Here is a 26,741-nt window from a genome sequence, read left to right on the forward strand (position 1 = left end):
ACCTAGAAGACAGCATCTAAAATGACCCTGAGAGAACTGCTCCAAGGAGTTGAAGGGAAGAACCAGGTTACATAAAATTTTTTCAACAAAAGGCACATAGTCTGAACAACAAAATATTGTTGTTATTTAAAGAAAACTGGATAACTCAAGTTAAGGAATTTAGTTCTTTTCCATGTATGGGAAGATGCAAGAGTTTGGGCTCACTGAAATCATCCCATTTATTTGCACCTGAGCTGTGTAGGACCAGTATCCTGTGTCGGTCACATCCTGAGTTTCCTTGTGGCTCAATGTAGGGAGTGGCTATAATATGATGGCTTCAATATGGCAGGTATTCTTCTCCTTCCGAGTTCTCTCAGAGCTTACCAGCTCACCATGGTGGTGGCTGCAATTGCTAATGTCTGTAACATCTTCGTTTACTGATATGGCAAGAAACATTCTATTTCTCATACCTCCAGATAATTATAACATTTCATTAAATAAATGTAAGAAACTTCTTTATGCACTTTCTTTTCTATGAACTATTGTCATATTCAAATTTTATTTGTACATAAATAAATGTAAAAATTTTCATTACAACTTCATTTAACATATTTATATAAGCATCAGGTTGCTAAGAATTCTTTAACCTTTTGTATGCTTTAAAGTCTTGATTTCAACTTTAAGCTTTAAAGGTAGCTTTATTGTAGGTTCAAAGGTCTTCTTGATCATTTTAAGATATTTAGCAGCATTCCTTCTTCTATCCATTAAATTCCAGTAGCAGCCCCCACATGTGACATCCAACCAGGTCCCCAGATAATGCCAAATGTCCCTTCATGGAGAATCCCACTGATATATGACATCCAATCATTAGCTAATAAAAATTCAAAGAAGTAAGATATGATCTATATCATCAAGAGATACATATTCAGAAATGATTTAGATGAATAAGCTTTTAAAATTAAAAATTTTGAAATAGACATTATATAAATAAATCAAGAATTTAAAGGAAAATATGAACATGAGAGAAAAAAATGAAGATATGAAATAAATAACCAAATGGAATTGGGGGGCGGTAAAAGAAAGGTCCGTCTAGTCAAGGCTATGGTTTTTCCCGTGGTCATGTATGGATGCGAGAGTTGGACTGTGAAGAAAGCTGATCACCGAAGAATTGACGCTTTTGAACTGTGGTGTTGGAGAAGACTCTTGAGAGTCCCTTGGACTGCAAGGAGATCCAACCAGTCCATTCTAAAGGAGATCAATCCTGGGTGTTCATTGGAAGGACTGATGCTAAAGATGAAACTGCAATACTTTGGCCACCTCATGAGACAAGTTGACTCACTGGAAAAGACTCTGATGCTGGAAAAGGTTGGGGGCGGGAGGAGAAGGGAACGACAAAGAATGAGATGGCTGGATGGCATCACCGATTCTGTGGACATGAGTTTGAGTGAACGCTGGGAGTTGGTGATGGACAGGGAGGCCTGGCGTGCTGTGATTCATGGGGTCGCAGAAAGTCGGACACGACTGAGCCACTGAACTGAACTCAACTGAAAATATAATACAGAAACTGAAAAATTCCATTTGGGAAACAAAGGAAAAATAAAACACTTGGATAGAAAATAGAAATCATCTAAGCTAAACCAGAAACAGAACAAAATTGGAGAAAAACTTAAAAGAGCCTCTATAACCTATGAAAAATATCACATAAGATACCACATGTAGTACCGGAGTCAGAGATGGAAGAAAGAAATATCTAAAGACATAATGTTTAAAAAAATCTAAATTTAATGAAAAGTATGCTGGGCTGGATGTGTTACAAGATGGAAACAAGGCTGCCAGGAGAAATATCAACAACATCAGATAGGTGGATGATACCACTCTAATGGCAGAAAGTGAAGCGGAACTAAAGAGATTCTTGATGTGGGTGAAGGAGGAGTGTGAAAAATCCAGCTTAAAACTCAATATTAAAAATCTAAGATCATGGCATCCAGTCCCATCACTTCATGGCAAAGAGAAGGGGAAAAAGCAGTGACAGATTTCCTCTTTTTGGGCTCTGAGATCACTGTGGTTGGTGGCCACAGCCATGATATTAGAAGATGATTGCTTCTTGGCAGGAAAACTATGACAAACCTAGACAGTGTGTTACAAAACAAAGACATCACTTTGCTGACAAAGGTCCATATAGTCAAGGCTATGGTCTTTCCAGTAGTCATGTCCAGATGTGAGAGTTGGACCATAAAGAAGGCAGAGTGCCAAAGAATTGATGCTTTCAAACTGTGGTGCTGGAGAAGACTCTTTAGAGGCCCTTGGAAAGCAAGGAGATCAAACCAGTTGATCTTTAAGGAAATCAACACTGAATACACTTTGGAAGGTTTGATGCTGAAGAAGAAGAAACTTTGGCCACCTGTTTGGCGAACAGTTGACTCATTGGAAAAGACCCTTATGCTGGGAAAGACTGAAGGCAGAAGGAGAATAGGGTGACAGAGGATGAGATGGTTGGATGGCACCACTGATTCGGTGGACATGGTGAGGGATAGGGAAGCCTGGTGCGCTGCAGTCTATGGGGTTGCGAAGAATCAGACATGATTTGATGACTGAATAACAACAATGAACCCACAGATCAAAGAACAAAATGAGGTTGATGAACTCTTTCAATTTTTGTCTGTCTCTCCTTCAATTCTCAGTGATAATCCTGCTGGGTAGAGTATTCTAGGTTTATTTTTTTCTCCTTCAGCAATTTATATCATGTCATTCCCTTCCAGACTGCAAAGTTTCTGCAGAAAATTCAGCCGATAGTCTGATAGGGATTCTTTGGTATATGACTCTTTGGTTTTTCTCTTGCTGCCTTTAGAATTCTCTATCTTTAATTTTTGCCATTTTAGTTATGATATGACTTGGTGTGGGTCTCTTCAGGTTCTTCTTGATTAGGGTTCTCTGTGATGAATATCTGAATATTTACCTTCTGCCTGAATATCTGTCTCCTTTTTTTAGTCTCAGGAATTTTTTAGGCATAAATTCATCAACACTGAACACTCTGCTTGACAAAGGCAGTGTTCACTCTACTGCGGAGTTGTGCTGGAGGTAGAGGGGCCAGACTGGGTGACTGGCATGGGCAAAGGTACATGTTGGGGTGCTTTCTGGAAACCAGCCAGAGCCTGAAGCAGTTTCAACCTGCTTCCTCTTCCTTGTTCCTGGGAGTAAGAAAGATGTACATGCCCTTCACCAGTGGGTCTGGGTTTCTCACAGTCCTCTATAAGTTCCACTGGTTTTCAAATCAACTAATGGGACTCATCTTCCTAGTGTCAGACTCCAGGGCTGGGGTGTCAGATATGTGATTTGAACTGCTCACTCCCCAGGGAGGATCTCCAAACCCCCTTTCTTCTAACCCTTTTTCTTCTAACCCCTTTTCTCCTAACCCCTTTTCCTCTGATGGGTTGTGAGTCCTGAACTGATCTCTGTTCTTCCCTTCCTACCCAATTCTGTGTGTATCTTTCTTACAAACAAGAGTCTTTCTGCCAGTTTCAAAGTTGTTTTCAGTGAGAATTGCTCCACGTGTAGATGTTTTTGATGTGTTTCTGGGGGGAGGTGCAATAAGCATCCTCCTATTCCACCATCATCTCTGTCTACTCCCTCTAAGTTATTTCACTTAAAACATTTGGAAATTTTTTCATTAGTGAAACAAATGTTCCTTGTGTTTCTTTTTTAAAGGGATTATTTTAAATTATGGTTTTAATCTCTTTGATACACAGCATGTACATTTTCTTTCTTCTCTTGCCAGTAGTATAATTTGTGGTTTCAAGATTTGCTTGTTTCACTTAAGTTGTCCATTCACAAGATTTGGGCAAAAAGAGTTAAATAGGTACTTCACAGAAGGGAATATTCAAATAGATAATAATCATATAAAAAGGTATTCCTTATTACTAGTAATCAGGGAAATGTACATATAACCACAATTAGTATTGCTATGTACATAAGAACATAGCTTTAAATTAAAAAAGGTTGAGAATATCAAAGTCTGTGAAGGATACGGAACATCTAGAATTCTTGTACACTGCTGGTGGGAGGATATATTGGTGAAACAACATCGGAAACTGGCAGTTTCTAAAAGACATGCCTACCTAGAAGCCAGTAATTTCACTGCAAGGTATACACCTAAAGAGAAAGAAATGATCATGTCCAAAAGAAATGTACAAGAATGCTTATAGCAGATTTGGGAATAACACATTAACCCTTTAACAGGTATATTATTTTCTTAAGAGTATCTAAACTATGAATACGTGAAGTAATCAATATGTGAAACTGTCAATATAGAGGCAGAAAATAAGTACTTTTGGATATTATTAACCAGGCTTTTCACTGAAATCACAATATAATTCAACAAAATAATTGGTTGCATAGGTCATTTATTGACATAATAAACATTGGCAGTCAAGTGTGAGAAATAAATTAGCTGCTGTTTGACATGGAAGAAATAAAAAAACAGTAAATCTCTTTAATTTTAACCAAATTTTAACCAGTTTGAACTCTTCTGGAACAGTGCAGTTATGGGGGAGCTTGCAAATCCAAGAGGAACTAATTACAGAGGAAAATAGGTATCAGAGGAATGTGACTCTTAGGAATAAGTTATTTCCAATATTTCCAATTAAATTTGTTCTCTTGACTCTTATTCAGATAATAGGATTAAAGAAAGATGCTTATGGCTAGGAAACTATTTTTTGAAGAAATTTTCTATAATAAAGTGAATTATAATTAATCTTGTTTCTTTTATTTATAAATCCTTCTTACTTTGTATTTTTGAAAATTCAATTTTATCTACACTTTATATAGACACAGTTTTTATATCCATGTCTGCTTTTTGAAATGTGGATGTATTGTTTGGTTGGCAAAGCCTTATTTTTGTCCCTTGTTATTGTGAAAAACTACACACTAATGAGAGAATTTGAATACTCTAGCTTGCCAAATACATGTCCTTTAAATTGCTGAGGGAATTCAGTTATAAGATGCCAGATTTTCCCAAGGTCGATAATTGACACATTTTTAACGTTGTCTTGTACATTTTCAAGTAAAATTCTCCTTTATTAGAATTTGCACATACAGAAAGAAGATTAAAGAAAGTGGGAGCAAGTGAAAAAAAAATTCTAGAAGAATCTCAGTGATTTTCAGCCACAACTCTCAAAGCAGGTACAAGGTATGGAGAAAAAAACTAAAGACATTTTTATGTTTGAATACATTAAATAAAATATCTATTCAAATATCTTTAATTTTAAAAATTAAATATCTTTATTACAAAATATTTGTGATATATCAAGATATATGGGAAAATATAACCAGAAATCTAATTCTGCTGCTGCTGCTGCTGCTAAGTCACTTCAGTCGTGTCCGACTCTGTGGGACCCCATAGACGGAAGCCCACCAGGCTCCCCCATCCCTGGGATTCTCCAGGCAAGAACACTGGAGTGGGTTGCCATTTCCTTCTCCAATGTGTGAAAGTGAAAAGTGAAAGTGAAGTCGCTCAGTCGTGTCCGACCCATAGCGACCCAACGGACTGCAGCCTACCAGGCTCCTCCATCCATGGGATTTTCTAGGCAAGAGTACTGGAGTGGCTTGCCATTGCCTTCTATCCAACTAAATCACCAAAACTTTGCTGTGTATGATCTCAAGCTATATTTTTATGGAAATTAATTTCTTTTTCCACAGGTTCAAACATCACATATATTTTCCTAAACATTTTATACTTCACTTTGTCTTAATTTTTTTACATGGCTCTTGATATTGTCCTGTTGACTCGTAAAAAATTGACATTAAGGGCATATATATTGACTGTTTCTCTCCAGTTTAGCTCTTGCCTCTTACAATCTTTTCATGTTTTTTATATAATAGAGAGTTTACTCATCCTCACTGAATAAAATCTATTCACCTTTATTTTTGCCTTTTACATGATCCTAACTCAATATTATAAAATAACAAAATGAATATATTTACTTATAGGTTTATCTTGATCTTACCCAATATTAATACAAAAGAGTATATATATTCACATATATTTATGTCAGTATTTTATTTTTGAAATTATTGTTGAAATATTTAAAATATTTGAATTTATTTTTCTTTAAGATATGTAGCTAACCAGCCATATTTATTCTCAAATAACTGAAAATTTATCCTTAAGAACATATTCTTAATCTATGACTATTTTTAAATTCTCAGGTTTCTTACAATCACTTCATTACTCCATCTAATGTTATGAAACTAAAATATCATTTTATTACTCTGCTTTGTAATACATTTTAATATCAGATTTCACTGTCCTTCACTTCAAGAATTTTTCTCATTATTCACAGAGGAAACTTTGGAAAGGCTGAAGGGTAAGGGGACAGAGATATCGTCCTGACTTTCTTGAAGTTTCTTTGTCAAAGTTGATATACAACTTAGAATATGTTTCCAATTCTGGCTATGCATGATTGATTGCCAAATCCATAATTACCAGCTTAGAGTTGCCACTGCAACTCTAAATGCTTTAGGCAGTAGATGATAAACTGGCACAGCAAGTTAATATCACAAGTTTCAGGTTACTTATGGATAATTTTAAATATTCCATTATAGCTGTGTGTAAAATAAATGACTCTCTGATTCAAAGCTTTCGGTAGACAAACGCCAACTACATTTTTGAGAGCACTTATCCAGGACTAGACTCTAATTCAATTTTATTAAATTGTACAGAATTTGAACTTATAAAATTTAGAATCTTTATTAAACTTTATATGTTAATATGCCAGAGGTAGGCAGTCTTGGTAGTTTAATGAACTGATACTTCTCTGAAATTTGTATGAAATATTTCATTAAAATATTGCAGCAATTTAAAATATAACATTTACAAATTTAATATGTCATATGTTTTTCCAGATCAGCACACATGCATTTCCATTTTAAAATAATCCCACAAATAGTGGAATTTTGAGGAGCTTCTCGATTTTTGGTTATTAAAGACAATGATGCAAAGAGCATGCAATTATGTTTCTTTGAACACTTAGCCTATAAATCCCACAAGTGGAAGTTCTCCATTAAACTGTCGTAAAATCTTTAAATCTAAGATATAGTGCCAACTCCCCCTCCCCAAATATATATAGGGCCAATATATAAAAGAGAATTATTAAACTCTATCTCACATTCTGTCAAAATTAATTTTTAAATGTGATAAATAAAATTACATATTTTGCTATAAATTGCATTTCCTTAATTATCAATAAAGTTGAGAAGGGTTTTTTAAAGATATTTGAAGTTCTACTTCTGTGAATTGCTAATCCATATGGTTTTTCCACTTTTCCACTGTTTCTTTAACCTTTTCTTACTAATCAAACTTCTTAGTTTGAAACAGTTCTTAGTTTCATTTGTTGAAACTATATTCTCATCTCTTTTTTATGATCACTTTTTTATTTTTTACATTTAGTAAAGTCAAAGTTACTAGTCTATATCTTCCTAGAGTTTAGTTTTTGCATCATATCTAAAACATTTTTAATGAGCTATTTTTAATGGGTTAAAATATGCACCTATGTTTGCCTTTACTGTTTTCATAGCTGTATTTTTCTAATCTAAATCTTTTACATTTCTGAGATTTATTTTCAAAAGAGAAGTGAAATTAGAGGTTTGATCTTGCCATTCCTGATCGCTAAGTAGTTGCCCCATTATCATTTACTATTTCCCTTATTGATCCCAAAATCTATCTCTATTATATATCTCATTTGCGTATGTGTTTGTGTCTAGGTGTGGACAATACAATTGACTCTGAACACATCCTGGAGAAGGAAATGGCAACCCACTCCAGTACTCTTGCCTGGAGAATTCCATGGACAGAGGAGCCTGGTGAGCTATTTATGGTCCATGGGATCACAGTCAGACATGACTGAGCTACTAACTTGGACACATGGGGAGATTAGGGGCACCAACCCTCCAACACAGTGGAACTAAAAAATTATATAATACTGCAGTATTTATTATTGGAAAAAGTCTGCATATGCACAGTTCAAACCCTTGTTATTCAACGGTCAACTGTAGGTTTGTTTCATTTTTCTGTCTCATTCTTTCCGCTCTGGGTCCTTACTCTCTGAAATCTGTAATTTGTGGAATAAACAGTGCATGAAGACAAACACCGCTATGTCACATGGCAGAGTCATATGTGAAAAGTATGATTCAGTGGAAAAACTTATAAGCAAAAATTTAGCAAAATTCCTTCTTTTCTCATCATCTCGTGGGAAGCTGGGTTATTGCTGCATGTAGACTTAGAATGCGTCCTAGGAAAGTTATCTCACCCACTGCCTGGTCTACTTTATAATCAGGCAAACCTGAGAACAAACTGGAAGAAAAGATTAAAATATCAAATCTTTAAAGTTAAGCAATATTAATTTTGAAGCCAAATTTTTAGGAGAATATGATTAAGCCAACTAATGGTATTGATTGATATTGTGGAATTCTGACATTAGAAATGTCCTCTTTCCCAAAACAGAGCCACCAGCATCAACTACTTATTACATACTGGCTCATCAGTAAACAGTTATATTTGTTTCTCCACAAATGTGCTTTACTATGTCATCTGTTGTCATTTCTGATATTTCACTTGTTTCTTTGGTTTATTTTTACATCCTTGAGCCAAAATCAAACTGTCTTATATGGCTTTATAAGTAGGTTTTGGCAGTACAAATCTTCTAGCTTTGTTTTTCAAAACAGCCTTGGCTCATCTTGATCTTTTGTAATTCAATATACATTTTAGAATTAACATGTCAATTTTCCAAAAACTCCTACTTGAATTCAGATTGGGAGTACATGAATATATATGTGAACTTAAAGATAATTGGCATATTTTACAATTTATGAATCTAATATTTATTAGATGCTTATTTTGTTGTCATTTGTAAATTATGTTACTTGCCTAACTCTTTAATTTTGTTAATTATATAAAGTGAGTTTCTAGTATTGAACCATTTTTGCATTCCTACAATAAAATCAGGTGGTCAGAATGAGAGCTAAAAAATTACCAATATTTGTGCAAAGTAGTATTTATATAAATCTTTATTGAGAAATTTGCATTATTTGATTAGTTGAAAATGACTAGTAATTGTGCTTCTGGTAATGTAATCTTGAAAAATTTTTTACATGTAAATGGATATGTACAAGTATATTGTACAATTTTAGAATATCAGTTTGTCAGTAAAAATAAACATTTGCAAAATGTTGCTATGACAGGATATCACTTAATCATTTTCGTGTCATACACAAACTAGTCAGATATATAAGTGAACTTTACCTCTGCCAGTATTTTTTATTTTCTTTAAAAAATTTGATGCAAAATGATAAAAATGCATATACTTGTTAATTCTGAAAACAGGATGATCTTTATTATAGTATTTTTTACTTTTCTGAATTCTTAAAATATTTAAAAGTATTTTCCTTTGCTCAGCTAGAAACCCGTTTTTTGGTTTTTTTTAGATCTCTTAACAATATGTTGTGTTCTTCTTCGAACCTGGTATATATTCCTTGTTATTTTGTTTCAAAAATTCTGGCTAGCATTATTCATGGTGGAAGTGGATGTCATTCTACAAAGGTCTGCTTTACACATCCAGAGCAATATGGATGTGTTCCCTGATAAACAGATTTCCTTTTGTTTATCAGGGATCTATAAGCCAGCAGCAAGCATCCATTTAGGCTATCTCTGCCCTGTACTTCACAATCTACTAAATTCATAGGCCCAAAGGAAATCAGGGCCTGTGGGAGAAGACTCAAATATTTGGACACTTCTTCCATCTCAGAAAAAAATAAGACGAGAAGCTATCTCAGTTTGCCAACATAGATTCATTTGTCTCAAAGACTCATCATGTTTATTATCTCTGTTCATCTAACTTTCAGCCGCAAATACAGAATGACTTCTAGATTGTTGATGCTCTATATTCCAGTTACTCAGTTTCATTTCTCTCGGTCCTGCTTATAATTAGAAAACCACTTGGCCTTTCTTTCACTTACATGACCCTTACTATTATTAGAGTTCAAGATGGTAGACTTTATTTTTTGTCTATGGAGGATGAATAAACCTATTTCTCAAACTCTAAAAACGTGGCAAGGAGCTTGAATATTCTCTCACCAGTTGAGATAATCACTTTTCTTATAATTAGCCCAAATATGAGTTACATATTGACAGTTTCAAATTTCTTCAAACATCTTGGTTTATGGTAGATATTCCTTACAATTTTTGTTAAGAAATTGTGTCTATCTCTTTCAAAAAGCTGGATTTAGTGTTGATTCTTTTTTATCCTTTTTAAGCATTTCAGTGAATTTTAGGGAAAAAAGGTAAGTGACTATGCACTTATCTTTCAAGTTTAACTAACAGACTTTCTATTTTGATTTTGTTTTAGGTAACATATGCCAACAGCCAAACAAATGGAAAAATAAAATCACTCTGTAGTGGCTGAATTTATTTTGCTGGGACTCACAGAGTTTCATGAGTTACAGATTTTCTTTTTTTTTCTTTTTTACCATTATTTACATAGCCATTTTATTAAGTAACCTCATTATTATCTTGGTAGTGAAACTGGACCCTCAATTACAGTCTCCAATGTACTTCCTACTGGTCAACCTGTCCTTTATTGGTATGTCTCTGGCTTCCTTTGCTACTCCTAAAATGATTGGTGACTTTATTAGTAAAAATAAGGCTATTTCTTATGAAGGATGCATGGCCCAGATTTTTTCCTTCACCATTTAGGTGGAAGTGAGATGATGTTGCTTGTAGCCATGGCAATTGATAGATTAATTGCCATATGCAAACCCCTTCATTACAAAATATTATAAGCCACCGTATTTGCACCGTATTTTCTCCTGGACTACTGGGTTTGTGCACTCTGTTAGCCAAATGGTTTTTATAGTGACTTTACCATTCTGTGGCCCCAGTGTTGTGGATAGTTTTTTTTGTGACCTGCCTCAGGTGATCAAACCTGCACTGACACCTATGTCTTAGACCTATTAGTTATTGCATTTAGTGGACTACTTTCTTTGTTCTGTTTCACATTTCTGTTCATTTCCTATAGCATCATCCTGATAACTGTCCATCATCACTCCTCCAGTGGATATTCCAAGGCCATGTCCACTTTTTCAACCCACATCACCGTGGTGGTACTATTCTTTGGACCTTGACTCTTTATCTATATATGGCCATTCAGCCATGTTTTCATAGATAAGATCTTCTCTGTGTTTTATACAATTTTTACTCCCCTTTTAAATCCAATCATTTACTCATTTAGGAATAAAGACATGAAGAAAGCAATAATAAAAATAAAGTCCAAGAATGTGAGTTCCAGATCAGCCTTTTAACTTAAATATTACAATCATCAAAGGCATCATCGTTGTTGTTATTGTAATCATCATCCAGAGATACAGGTATAAGATTTTACACTGAACATAAGTCATATTTTGGGAAATTATTACTTTTCCTTACACAAGCATATATGCAACAAAGCATTCTGAATTGTACATCCAAGTGCAAATCATTCCAATATATTATCATTCATTTATGTTGTAATTTTAAAATTTTCTATAAATTCTTAGATTTTAAAATACTGTTTGTTGAGTTCTAACCATGTCTAAGGCACTTTACATGCACTTTCTCTTAACCTCACACAATGAAAATAGAGAATATTATTTATATTATCACCAGAAAACTGCACATTAAAAATTTAACAAACTTGTCACAAAAATTGTTAAGTACTAGACCTAGAATCAGATCCTACATGTAACTACAAAATCTATGCTGTTATAAGTAAAATATTTTTATCTAAACTTTAATTAGTATTCATACATTTTTGCTTCCTGTCCTCTCCCTTACATGTCGTAGTCCCAATAATTAAATCTTCCCAACAAAAGGTTAAAATGATTTTCCATTGATCTGAAAGTAAAAAGAAACCAACAATTTCTGTTTCCTTATGCCTCTGATTCAATAAAAAGAGTTTATTAAAATAGCTAAGAAGGTTGACCCACTGAGCAAGGTGTACTAGTACTACTGATAGACAGCAGGGTAGGAAAAATCATGTTTGAAACCCACGTGATTCTCTATGGTGCCTCACAGTATGTGCATATCAAGCAGACTCATGTCAATGTATGGCAAAACCAATACAATATGTAAAGTAATTAGCCTCCAATTAAAATCAATAAATTTTAAAAAATAATAAAATTTCTTTTTTCTTAAAAAAAAAGAAAATCACACAACCTAGTATAAATTAGAATTTGATTCACTCCACCAAGTAAAGAATCACCATCATTGGAGATCTTGGATGAAGACAAAAGAAGAATGCAATTGGTAGTAAAAGAAGATAGACATAAATAAATACTACAATAGTTTAGTAGAATGATGATTATAGAAACTAAGACTGTTTCTTCCTAAAATATTTATGGTCATTGTGTGTGTATAGTATTTGCTGACAAATTTCAATTTCTTTTGGTTGTTCATTATCAAGTAGTTGTTGGAGGTTAACTTTAAATTTTTTCTCTAGGATATGGGATATTCATGTGGGATTATGACTAAATTAGAGGAAATAATAATACCACACTGAGATGTACATAGTAACCTGTAGAATTTTGTCTTTCCATTTGGAGAAAAGAGGGTGAGTGTCTTACTTTGTATACATCTTTAGGCTAAGACAACTGTTGTTCCTTGGCAGTTTAGATAAAGATAGAATGAGAGTATTAAACATTTGAGAAAAGAGAAGGCATGTATCGAGAATCACAGAATTTCACCCTGACCAGTAACTTAGGGTGCATATTTAATCAAGAATAAAGGATATTATATAAATAGAGTTAGAATTCATAGTTGAAACAAAAGAGAAGCCTGAATTAAGCAATTATTTTAAAATGTTATTCAAACCCATTGTTTTAAGGAGGGTGCATGCATTTTAAACTAACTGCAATCATTTAATTAGGTACAAAAAGATGAGAACATCTATTTATGTCTTTTAATATTAAATGATAAATTTTGTTATTATTTACTACACAGATTATTTTAGGTACTCAATTAATCTGTGTGTTGCCTGGTCATGCTATATGGCATTTAAAGTTTCTGGAGAAAATGTGAGTTAATCAAAGACAGAGGGGGATCAAAAGCAGTTCTCTTCAAGGTCATTTACTTTGAACAAATTGTTATTCAATAAACAACTATCTCTCCATATAATAGCTTAGGTGTGCTAAAAGTAAAGGGGAGGGAATACTTAAAGATTATATTATCTTATTTTAGCTCAATTCATCCTCCACCACTTCAGTAGGGCTTTAAAAATGTTTCTGTGAATAAACCTTGGATTGAAGATCATTCTTGTTTTTAAGATTCATGTAAACATTTATAAAATGACAGAATTTATAATTATACCCACAATATGAACTTTTTCTTAGCTAAATCACAAAGTATTAATAAAAGAACATTGAGATACAGAACTGACGGTAAACTGGCAAAATATTTTAAGTTAAGAAAAATTATTTCACAATATGGATTTACTTCCATCTTTATTAACAATGAATGTGACAATATATATCGTACCTTGATAAATTAGCTAGTCATCAAAATTAGTAAAACACTAAAAACTAAATATATAAAACATAAAATAAACCTCTATAATTTTATTTGAAATATTAATAGTCAATGATAACCAATGGAAGGCTTTACATTTTAACTAAATGTAGTAACAAGTGTTTCTGTTTCTTACTAGTACCAAAAGAACAAAAGCCACATTCCACAGAGAAATTACTTGTATTTTCTGCCATTCTTATAAAAATGACTAAGATGAGCAGTACGACAATAAATAAAATACATTCCTTATCAGCAAATGCTATTGAAAAGCACACAGAAACTATTTCTAACTATCTCAAAATTAAGTGATAGAATAAATTATGTCTTGGGAGGAGTTTTGCCTTATATAAGAGTTGAAAGATTTTAGCACTTGTACATAAAAACTGTCATCAATAATACTAACTCATAATGAAAGCTAGTCTATGACAAAAATCTACATTAAGCCCTTGGTTGAATAGTGAATTTGACTGGAATTAAATAAGAACTTGCAGATAAGATACACATATGTCGACCAATTTGAAAGTTACTCATGACATTGTTGGCAAGTTATTGAAACAGACTTTGAAGCCTGCTATACAAAGTACATTAGGATGATCAATATGATGAACTGTGTAAAAGCAAACTCATGAAGAAAGAATTTACTGTAAGATTTTATAGTAAAAAGGCAATGACAATGAAAACATATTTTGCCATATAAATATTCTCTGAAACTCTCATAGCAAGGTAAATAAATTTTAAAAAATATTAGTATTTTAATAACCATAAAACAGTTAGTTGTAACATTAATGTATAATATGAAGTTTGAAGTAATTTAATGTGAATTATTCTCAGTATATCTTTACAATTTTCTATTTCCTAAATATATTAATGTGCATATAATATGCACTTTTAGGAGTAAGCCTGTAACATGTATAGATCAAATTTCTATTAAAGATGTAATGGTCAGAAAAATTTAGAGATTATTCATCTGAAATAATACCACAAAATTGTTAGAAGGAAGGTAAAAATGTAGCTTGGGAATAATGTGAGGAAGAGGAAGTGTCCATTAAATCAAAGCTGTCTGAACTTATTATATCACAAAAAGCCAATACTCTCATGACTATTTTAATCATTCCAAGGCTCAAGGACCAGAAATTAAGAGTGAACAGCTCTCCTGGTCATGCTATCACAGCAGCCCCAATGTTTGAACTACTCCCACTGAAATTTGGATTCCCAGGGCTCCAAAAAAAATCTGCCTCCAGAGTGGTTCACGTCTTTATAAAAGATGCAGAAAACAATATCCAGAACCACATGAAGGGCATCACAGAGAGTGAAAATTAGATTTCTAATTTCAAATAACATCTTGAACACATTGTTTCTCATAATGCACCTTTACAGCAAGTAAGTGAAAACATTATAGAGGATTAATTCATTACAAATTTAGTATACTGAAGACGGTATTTTAATTAATTCTGTGTTGACTGGAAGGAAAATACTATGGTTTTCAAGACATGGGATTACATATTTATTTTACAATGGACTATAATCAACAATTTCCATGAAATTTAAAGGTATATGCTCTCAAACAGATATTGCAAATTAATTTGGTGGTATATGGTAAGTGATTAAGCATGATGGATAAAATTAAGAAACATAAATTCCTGAGCATCCAGATAACTCATACTATCACCAAAAATAGTGGAAAAGCTAGAAACTCATATTATTTTTTACAGAATAGGGATCAGTTCAGTTCAGTTCAGTCACTCAGTTGTGTCCGACTCTTTGCGACCCCATGAATCACAGCACGCCAGGCCTCCCTGTCCATCACCATCTCCCGAAGTTCACTCAAACTCATGTCCATCGAGTGGGTGATGCCATCCAGCCATCTCATCCTCTGTTGTCCCCTTCTCCTCCCACCCCCAATCCCTTCCAGCATCAGAGTTTTTTTCCAATGAGTCAACTCTTTGCATAAGGTGGCCAAAGTATTGGAGTTTCAGCTTTAGCATCAGTCCTTCCCATGAACACCCAGGACTGCTCTCCTTTAGGATGGATTGGTTGGATCTCCTTGCAGTTCAAGGGACTCTCAAGAGTCTTTTCCAATACCACAGTTAAAAAGCATCAATTTTTCGGCTCTCATAGATTTCTTTTAATCAATTTCAGGTATACCCAGGACATATACATAAGAATATCATAATTACAGTTGAAAAAGAAGATGGCAAGGGAGAATTAATGAACTAGATATTTAGAAAACCACTGTTTGAAACTTAGGGTTACACCATATATGATGCTATGCTAGATGCTAAGTCACTTCAGTCGTGTCCGACTCTGTGTGATCCCATAGACGGAAGCCCACCAGGCTCCCCTGTCCCTGGGATTCTCCAGGCAAGAACACTGGAGTGGGTTGCCATTTCATTCACCATATATACATAGGACATTTTAAAGAATAAAGACAAAGACGCCCTTACAGGATGTTCACATTCAGGAGAATGAAGGAAAAAGTGAATACTTCAGGAATCTCATTATGAGTATTCAAAATAGAAATAATATCAAGAAAACTATTTAACAACTATTTAACAAAACAGAGGGCAAGCTTCCAAATAGATGTCATTCAGAACCATAAATTCAAATAGGAGACTTTAATAAAAATTTAAAGCTATATTGTATTGGATTGCAGTGTGACAATAATTGTCTCCTGGTGAAATAAATTTGAGGACAAGCAGCTGGACAGTACTAGAAAACTCTATTTAAAAACACTAAATTAAAATATTAAAGATAATTTTAATTAATAATAAAAACAAAAATGCATAATAGTTTTATTGAATATAATCACCTAATATAAAATCACCCATTTAATACACACTTGAATGATTATTATTCTATTCACATAGCTGTGCAAGGATCACCACAATCTTGTTTTAAATAATTTTCACCACTGCAAAAAGAAAACTCACGCCCATCTCCAATCGATCCCCAGCTGAAGGCTACTAATATGCATTCTTTTTTCATAGGTGAGCTGTTTCTAGACATTTAATGTAAGTGAACTTACAAAGCATATAGTCTATTGTGCCCAGTTTCTTTTATTAAGCATATTTTTCAGTTTCATCTGTATTTTAAGATAAATATGTATAGTTTTAGAAAAAGGTGAAATTAGTCAAGATAGAAATTATGCTTAATTTATTTAAATGTCTATAATGAAAATGGGAGAAAATATTTATTTGAGTTAGTTATGCTTATACTGTTCGTTGTTCAGCTGTTAAGTTGGGTCTGACTCTTTGTGACTCTATGGACTTCAGCACACAGGGCTCCCCTGTCCTTCACTATCTCCTGAAGTTTGCTCAGATTCATGTCCATTGATTTGGTGATGCTATCTAACCATCTCATCCTCTGCTACCTGCTTCTTCTTTTGTTATATTAAGTAATTTATGTCTTATATACACATGAGCAAGAGTAGAAATATTTATTTTCAACAATTTACTAAAACAAATCTTGACTCCTTCCTTTCCTAATACAGATTTAAATGGAAAAGTCTCAGGATTATCTAAGATTTATATGAGAGACTCAGATTCAACACGTGCCCTCTCTGTGCCCATTCTGTGTCCATCCATGAGCTTATACATACACCATCTCACCTAATAATCACTACATTTCCTCGGGGTGGTCCTACCTCTAAGACTTGGGAAAATATAATTAATTATGGGGGTCTTGATTTTTCATTTACTAAAGAGAACGAATGATTACAAAGTTCCATCCTAACTCTAATATACTGTGATTTTGTCTTCAAATTCTTGCAAAGAGAATCATAAATTGAGTAAAGTTAACTAAAATAAAATGTGCAATTATTTAAGAGGGAGACGATTTTCTTCATTGATAGGATTTTTGTCTGAACTATATGATAACTTATTTCTTTTAATTTGTATGGTCTTTTACCTTCATAATATAGAAGCAGGTATACTAAGTGCAGAACCAAATAAATATTTTGAGATGTCAATGTATGGCAAAACCAATACAATAATGTAAAGTAATTAGCCTCCAATTAAAATAACTAAATTTAAAACATAAATAGATAAAAAATGAAAGAGAGGAATAAGAGACAGAAACGCTGGGAAAGTCATCAACACAGTAAATTCCAGCTTTCCCTCTGAAATAAAAGGCCAAAATAAATCTTTCTTAATCAATTATATTTAACTAAATTAATTTCATTTGCAAGTTTTTCTGTTTTTACTTTATTGTGGGAAATAAAATTCAAGGATATTGGTTTCCAAATTATAACTGGCATATTCATTCTTTCTAACAGTTATCAAGTCATGTCACTTCCCCAAAATGCATGCAGTTATTGAAATTTCTGTCACAAAAGTCTCAACAGCAATATTTCTGGTCACTCTCATGATAGTCATGTAACACAATCGTTATAGAAGGCATGGTGTGGAGACTGTCCTCTGCATGCCCCTCCAGGTCCACAGTACACCACTTAGCATCCACTCTGTACACTTCTGGAGGTTGACCTACAGGAACTACATCATTCTTCACTATTATTTCCCCTAGTTTGTAGACACTATTTCTTAAAAATATCGGAGGTAAGATAACAAGATAATTAAGGTTGGATAACGGTGATAAGATATTTTGACAAGAGACCTGAAAACAGGAGAGATTTACAGGTCACTGGAGAAAAGAAAACAAACATTTCCTAAGCATCTTTAAAACTTAATTCAGTCACTTTTCCAAATACACCACTCTTTCTACTCACTGCTATCAATTTCTTTTTTCTTACAAATCTTCAGTCTTTAAGCCTTGTCCTTTTTATTTACTGACCATGAGTAAGTTTTTTTTTTTTTTTTTTACTTTTTAAAATGGTTTGAAGATAAAAACAAGCAAGCTTGAAGCTGTGTCTTAAAAGTGACACTTGGAATTGGTTGCCAATTTAAAAATACTTACATTTTTCACAAATCATGTGCTAAATTAAATATTTTCTTCCATGTCTCATTGCTAATTTTTGACTGATAATTAATCTCTAGATGGTAAACTGCTGAGATACCAGGTTCTGATTCCTTTTGTATAAGAAAAAAAGTGCAGTTAATTACATAGAGGGATTCCAAATACTTGTTGAATCATGTCTGTTATGCTCATATAAATGGAACATATTAATTCAATCAACATTTAATAACTTGACCATAAATATACATTCCTTTATGTTTGGCTGGAATATGGTGTTTTGCTACAGGCCCAGATGCTGGTGTAAGTCATTTAAAACATCTGTGCCAAGTTTCCTTTAATACAAAATTAGGATAATTATAATAACGAGATTGCTATGCTCATAACACTAAAGCTTGTTAACATATGTGAAATACAACACAGCTTATGACATAGTGATCACATAATTATAATTAATTTTGATCACTCTACCTCCTAAGAATGACATTTAAAAGCTCAGCAAATAAGATTTAGTATGATATATTACAACCAAAGCAATATCTATACGTTAGGATTGAATAATTTCACTATTTACTTCTAAACCACGACATACCATTTGCACACAACACACAAACTCTTCACTGTGAACAATGATAATAAAAGGATTTGAGAAAACAGCTCCAAAAGATCTGAGATTTAAGACTATCTTTACTCATCAAATAGAAATAAAAAAATGTTGGTGTTTTTGTTGAAGTTCATTTGATAAGTCGTGTTTGACTCTTTGCGATCCCATGTCAGTCAGTGCTAACTGTGGCTTTTTAAAAAAATTCTCTTTGTATATAAAGAACATCTGGAATCTTTCTGAGTTGAGTAAATGGATCTGAAAAATGGATCTGTAGTGACTGAGTTTATTTTGCAAGGATTTTCTGCAGGATGGGAACTTCAGGTTGTCTTCTTCGTGACATTCTCCTTGATCTATGGGGCTACTGTGCTGGGAAACGCTCTCATTGTGGTCACAGTGACATGCAGTTCCACCCTTCGTTCTCCCATGTACTTCCTCCTCGGAAACCTCTCCTTTTTGGACACGTGTCTCTCCACGGTCACCACACCCAAGATGATCAGAGACTTGCTCACTGAACACAAGACCATCTCTATATGGGGATGCATGGCTCAGATGTCCTTTATGCACTTGTTTGGAGGTGCTGAGGCAACTCTTCTGGTAGCCATGGCTTTTGACAGATATGTGGCCGTATGTAAACCCCTGCACTACAGGAAAATCATGAACCACAGGTTGCTGAACGGGTTTGTTATACTCTCATGGACAATTGGTTTTATACACACCATGAGTCAGATGGTATTAACGGTAAACCTGCCTTTCTGTGGCCCCTGCATCATAGACAACATATTTTGTGACCTTCCCCTTGTGATTAAGCTTGCGTGTGTGGAAACATACACCCTGGAATTATTTGTCATTGCTGACAGTGGACTCTTGTCACTTATCTGTTTCCTCCTCCTGCTTGTCTCCTACACTGTCCTCCTGGCCACTGTGCAACGAAGATCATCGGGAGGCCTCTCCAAAGCTCTGTCCACACTGTCTGCTCACATCACTGTGGTCAGTCTGTTCTTTGGGCCATGTATCTTCATCTATGCCTGGCCATTCAAGAGTTTTGCCAGCAATAAAGTCCTTGCTGTATTTTACACTGTATTCACACCCTTATTGAATCCTATTATTTACACCTTGAGAAATCAGAAAATGCAAGAGGCCATGAAAAAATTAAGGTTCCAAAATGTTAGCTCCACATAGAATTTTTAGATTTTCAGTTCAGTTCAGTTCAGTCACTCAGTCGTGTCCGACTCTCTGCGACCCCATGAATCACAGCACGCCAGGCCTCCCTGTCCATCACCAACTCCCGGAGTTCACTCAAACTCATGTCCACAGAGTTGGTGATGCCATCCAGCCATCTCATTCTTGGTTGTCCCCTTCTCCTCCTGCTCCCAATCTTTCCCAGCATCAGAGTCTTTTCCAGTGAGTCAACTCGTCCAATGAGGTGGTCAAAATATTGCAGTTTCAGCTTTAGCATCAGTCCTTCCAATGAACACCCAGGATTGATCTCCTTTAGAATGGACTGGTTGGATCTCCTGGCGGTACAAGGGACTCTCAAGAGTCTTCTCCAACACCACAGTTCAAAAGCATCAATTCTTTGGCGATCAGCTTTCTTCACAGTCCAACTCTCACATCCATACATGACCACGGGAAAAACCATAGCCTTGACTAGACTGACCTTTGTTGGCAAAGTAATGTCTCTGCTTTAGATTTTAGAATTGTATAAATAACCTAGCTTTCACATATAAGGCTAACAAAATTTGAATATAATATATGTAATACATGGTTTTACTCTTTTATTTTAAATCATAACTTGTGCAGAAAAAATTAATGATAAAATGCTTTAAATTCACAGTTAATGCTGTTATAGCACATAATGATAATTAGTTATCTGCAGCAAAATAGATATATAATGTCATTAAATACTTATTGATATATTCAATATTTATTTATTAGTGAAGAGATAAATATAAAAATATGTAGTGGTACTATTAGAGATTATTTTAATATAGATTGCTAATGATTATCACTAACTACTACTACCATAAATGCGGTACCTTGAATAAATCATGATTAAAAGAATGATAACAGCAAAGGCAAAAATTTAATTTCAACCTCTTGAACCAATGAGATAAAGAACAAAAATAAATAAATTTGATAATATAGTTACTATAAGATGACAGAGTGAATATAAGATACCAGAAAGGAAAAAGAAATAATGGAAGGACAATTTCAATAGAACTACAAGAGCAGCCTTGAAACCACATGCTCATAAGTGTGATTTGACTTTCAAATGTCAATTAAAAAAAAGAAGTTCGTTGTTTGATTTTATGTTATATATCATAATTTAAGAATATTTGCCATAAGAATTATATTCAACTCTATTTCTACATAGTAAACAAAAATATCTCAGTCCTACAATATAGCACACCTGATATTAAAGGAATCCTAACTAATTGCAAGGTAAAGTATCCAATCAGTGGTAGATGGAATTATATGTCATTTCATAAAATATTATGTAAGATTTTTGTGTCTATCAGTATAAATCGTTCAAGCTCTTCAGTCACTTGGTTGACAAAACATAGAGAATTGTCAAAAATCATTTAAAATATTTTTTAAATTCATGATTTTTAAAAGAAATATAAAAAATTCACACCTGAACTCTAGTTTGAACTTTGAATGACATTCCAGGAAAATACACCAACATGGAACCATTGCCTATTTTGAGAACATCTAGACAATACACTGCCTAGAGCCTGCTAGTAACACTGAATTTGGGAGAGCACTGTGGACTAGACTTTGAGCTTGAACAGGGATGGCTCAGACTTCGCTTGAACGAGAGCTCAGAGTCTGGGGGAAAAAAAGAGAAAATCAGTAGAAAGCTTGCCCAGCAGAAGCAGACAGCTAGAAAAAAAAAAGTTTCTCAAACTTGATTTTTAGTGGAGTTGAAAATAAGTGCTTCCCTAACAAGGGTTTGTCTTGTCATCAAATTATTTGTATGTCCTGAAACATCAAGGTGAGAATTTTCTTTTAACATGCAACTTCAAAGTGATAGGCTTGGGTATTTGGTAGAAGAAAACACAAGAGTTCACTGAAAAAACTGTGGTTTGAAACACTGGTTAAAATACAAAATTCAGCTGAGTAAATTTGCAGATCTAATTGGCTTATTAAACAATTCATGTCAGGTAGAAAGGCTCATCTGCCAGAAAGATACTATGAGATACACATGGAAGCTTTGATAGTGAGGAGAGTAGATAAGCAAAGGAAGTCATGTAAGTAAAAAGAAGAAAGTTCATTGAAAGAAAGTAAAAGTTCAGATGAAGTCTGAGCTTAGGCATTTTCCTTTGGCTTGAACTTGTTGCTGGACAAGAAGAAAGTATTCTTTCCTCCTGCTGGGAAAGTAGAATGATTGCCCTTCCTTTTTGGGAGAACTATATACATCTATTCCCGTTGAGGTTAGTGCCTGATTACTTCCTGTTTGGGGTAACTGAGGATAAATGGTGGGGCATGAGAGCTCCCTTTACAGGCCTTCCCAAATCCAATTTTAGTTAAGGTTTCCTCTTAATTTTCAGACAGGCTATACTTACTCTCATAGAAATATTTTAAAAGAGAACTCACAATAAAAGATGTTTCCATGGTGGCTCAGACAATAAAGAATCTGCCTGCAATGCAGGAGACCCAGGTTCAATCCTGAGGTTGGGAAGATCCCCTGGAGAAAGGAATGGCTACCAGTTCCAGTATTCTTGCCTGGACAGAGGAGCCTGCCAGGCTACAGTATTCTTGCCTGAAGAAAACCATGGACAGAAGAGCATGACTGGATGACAGTCATGGGATCACAAAAGAGCTGGACATGACTGAGAAACTTTCACACTTTCACAATAAAAAGACCCAAGACAAGCAAAGAAAAAGTTCAGCATAACTGAGAATTGGGAGAAAGGGAAAAGAAAATACACAGAATGGTATAAATCGATTATAAATCATATGTCTGATTAGGGACTTGTATCCAGAATACAAGAATTTAGAAAATTCTAGAATCAAAAGACAACTCAATTAAAAATGGGCAAATAATCTAAATAAATGTTTCCATAAAAGATATACAAATGGCCAATAAGTATGTAAAAAGATGTTGAACATCATTGGTATCAGGAGGAAACCCAAATAAAATTCACAATAAGAAATCACATCACACCCACTGGGATGGCTATAATCCAATAGATAGACAATTCCAAGGGTCAACAAGGATGTAGAACAATTGGAACCCTAATACATAGCTGGTGAAACATAAAATGGTGCAACACTTTTAAAGAAAATTCTGGCAGTTTTTCAAAATGTTAAGCGTAGAATTAACATATGACCTAGCAAGTTTATTTCAAATATCAATGCAACATAAATGAAAACACATATGCACACAACAAACTGTAGACAATTGATTACAACAGCCTTAATCATAATAATAAGAAAGCTAAAACATCCTCAAGTGTTCATCAGCTGATGAATGGATAGAACAAAATGTGCTGTATCCACAGTATAGAATATTACTTGGTGATTGAAAACCTCAGCTCTCAAGTTCTCCCTGGGGAGGGAAAGAATCGAGCCATGCACCTAACACCTCAACTTCTCAGAGGCTTCTCAAAGAACTAGAATCTTTCATATCAATCAATATGAAAACTGGGATCCCTGAGAAATCTGTAATTATATAAAAAAGCAATAAAAACCAAAACCAAAAACCACAACAAAGGACACTGCATTTCCAGAGATATTTCCTCTCTCTCTGACACTCTCCTCTCTCTTGGTCCCCTCTCTCCTTCTTTCGTGTCTGCATACATGCCTCTGTGGCACAGGCATCTCTGTGGGCATGGTTTCTTTGTCTCTACATCTTTTCTCCTATTTTTTCAATTATGTCTTTCCATCCTCCCCTCTTTTCTCCTGTCTTTTTCAATTACATTTCAGTCTCTCTTTCTGGGAATTTATATTATTATATTCATTTTACCCAAGCAAAATGACATCTATTCAAAGTTATTTACGTGCAGCACATATGGCTGAATTGGATATAAATTTGAATGAAAGTACACTTGATCATATATTGTATTCCTTTTGTAAAAGATGTTTGTTATTTTAATTTTAATGTAATAGGTTTATTTCACTTCTTAAACAAAAAGTTGTTAATTTTTTACAACTAAGTATTTTTTCTTCCATATATCATTAATTTAGAAACTAAAAATTCTTTATTTTGTTACAGCTGAACACACATTAAAAAAAGTGAATAACTATAAATACAAAAATAACAGTAGAATAATTCTTTTATTTGAGACAGCATATCCTTAGAGAGACTATTCTACAAGACATCATGAAGTTCTCTTATTTAAGGAGAATTATTCCTGAAAAACATTTTGAGCATAATATATTCTCTGTCTAAGTCTTCTATACAAAGAAATGCAGGTAGTAACATATTTATCATTGATTTATTTTAACTATTTAATTTCTGATTAAACAACCCAGCATTTTCATCACTTGTATGAATTGCATAATAAGATCTAAAATAATCTCCCTAGACTTTCTACTTTCATTATGCTTAATAAACATATGTGCCATTCCATTATCACTGTCACTGATAAATTATCAAATTCTAAATACTAACAAGACCTGTGTGGCTCTAGCTGGTACATTTTTTAACAGTTAATCCTTAAATTATTCTCATCTGTCCCTCTTTCTAATTCTAGATGATATTCTAATATTCCCACTGGAAGTACTCTGCAGGATTAAAGTAGCTACAATACCCCAAGCACTCCTTGTTGCATTATAAGTAGTAGAACAGATTTAGAATTCATCATGTTTCACCATGAGAATGTATATTTAAGGAAAAATTCTGGAATGATCAGTTAATCTCCTTTTCATCAAGAGGAAGATAATAGCCATTTGTTCGAGAGTAACAATTAACACCTGATGAGGTGAAATTTTTGCTCAGTCTTCCTATTTGAAAGAAATTGAAAGGAAGAAGGTAACAGAAAACAATTCACATTGTAACTGTCCGGGACGTTTGCTGCCTGAAAATGCATGATGATAGGATACTGTTGCAGGAACAGAGAAAAGGTGAGATCTACATTCCAACAGCACTTCTACCCTGTGCCTCAAATACAACTCCTGCCACATCCTCCTGGTGCTTAGTGTTACTTTAAAGAAATTAACATTTTTATTTCCACTATTATAAAAAAGTGTAAATGCCAGTAGCTTTAGGAGATTAATCATCTGAATTTAAATTGGGATATCATACGAATGATTTTTCCTCACGCTAAATCAGATATAAAGGGAGGAAGAATCAGAGTCCTAAGAGTCCCAGAAACAAACTACACTGACCTCACAAGTTTGCAAATTTCTTGGATCACGCACTCAATGGGCATGAGTATTTTCTTTTGCATCTGGTCCTAACATACAAAAACGTAAGGCTCCAAGTTAAGGATCTTAAAACAAGAAAGACTTGATTCACAAACCCTAGCTGAAATATTTAAGAAAACTTTACCTGGGCACTTTCTTGAACATCCACAATCTTCTACCCTGAAATGATTCAGATTGAAGCTGTCATCATCTTTGATGGAATAAACTCCAGGGCAATGACCAAAGATCTACTGACATAGTGTCCACTTTATCATTTTTTACCAAAATTTGTCTAATTACTGGATGTTTTAGGTCAGTCTAAGTAGATGTGATTTGGCTACTGATCGTCTCATTTGACCCGACCCCGTAGAACAGAAAGATGGGATATATTATTTCTCCTTTTAAGATTAAAAGATTTTAAAACACTAAATGACTTGCCCAAGGTTATACAGTTACCAAACTATAGAAATAGTCACTTATGTTAAATAGAACATCTTCAAATAATATTCATGATATTATATAAAATCTTGGAGTATTAAAGGAAAATAAAAATTTCTATGATCTAATTTAACTATTCCATTTAATTTATAAGATACTGTAGGGGTGAAGATTTGTGCAATTGAATAAAATTTTACATAATCCTCAATTCTACTGTCAATTAAATATTTCTTATTCTTCTGCCTGATCCACATTTTTTAAAATTCGTAGTAATGGTAACAATATATTGTATTAAAATATAGAAAACAATACATTATCAGAAACCACATTGTCATATTTGAACTTTCATCTTGGCAAGGGTGGTATTAAGGAGATTAATTTTAGAGCATAAAGTCATTCCGTATCTATCAGAATGAGTTAAAAACAGACAAAACATATGAGAGAATGTGTGATTGATTGACTAATGTGTGATTGAGACTGAGTAAATTTCAGAGGATAGTATTCAGGAGAAAAGGCCTAGCACTGAAGACCAAGTGAAGAATTTTCAGTCTGTAGAAAATCCACTCTAAGTGAAAATTTAGGAAGCACCTACCATACTCCCTCTACCATGGAATGAGAAAAACAATCTATTATCTCAGAACTAATGGAAAGACAGGCATGGAACACGATGAAATAGAATACATATAGAGAAGAAAGTGAAAAGGATTTAACACTGAAAGAATTTGGGCAAAAAGAGGGAAAAGAAAGAGAATGACAAGAAAGGAAGCAAGGAGGACGGGAAAGCAAGAGCTCTAACAAGGAAGAGAAACTGCAAGAAAAAATAAAAGAATAGAATTGAAACTAAAAGAAGCTAAAGAGAATATAAATATAAAA

At 33.9% G+C, this 26,741-nt stretch overlaps 1 protein-coding gene across 1 annotated transcript; it reads left to right on the forward strand.

Moving 5' to 3' along the window:
- Positions 1-19,328: 19,328 nt before the first annotated feature.
- Positions 19,329-20,258, forward strand: LOC148776975 (olfactory receptor 4L1-like). Its single transcript, XM_088840443.1, has one exon. The coding sequence runs from the start codon at positions 19,329-19,331 to the stop codon at positions 20,256-20,258; it is 930 nt and encodes a 309-aa protein (XP_088696569.1).
- Positions 20,259-26,741: the final 6,483 nt, after the last annotated feature.

Source organism: Moschus berezovskii, chromosome 9, assembly GCF_049115385.1.
Source record: "Moschus berezovskii isolate FMDL1 chromosome 9, NW_MosBer_1.0, whole genome shotgun sequence".
Lineage (NCBI taxonomy): Eukaryota > Metazoa > Chordata > Mammalia > Artiodactyla > Moschidae > Moschus > Moschus berezovskii.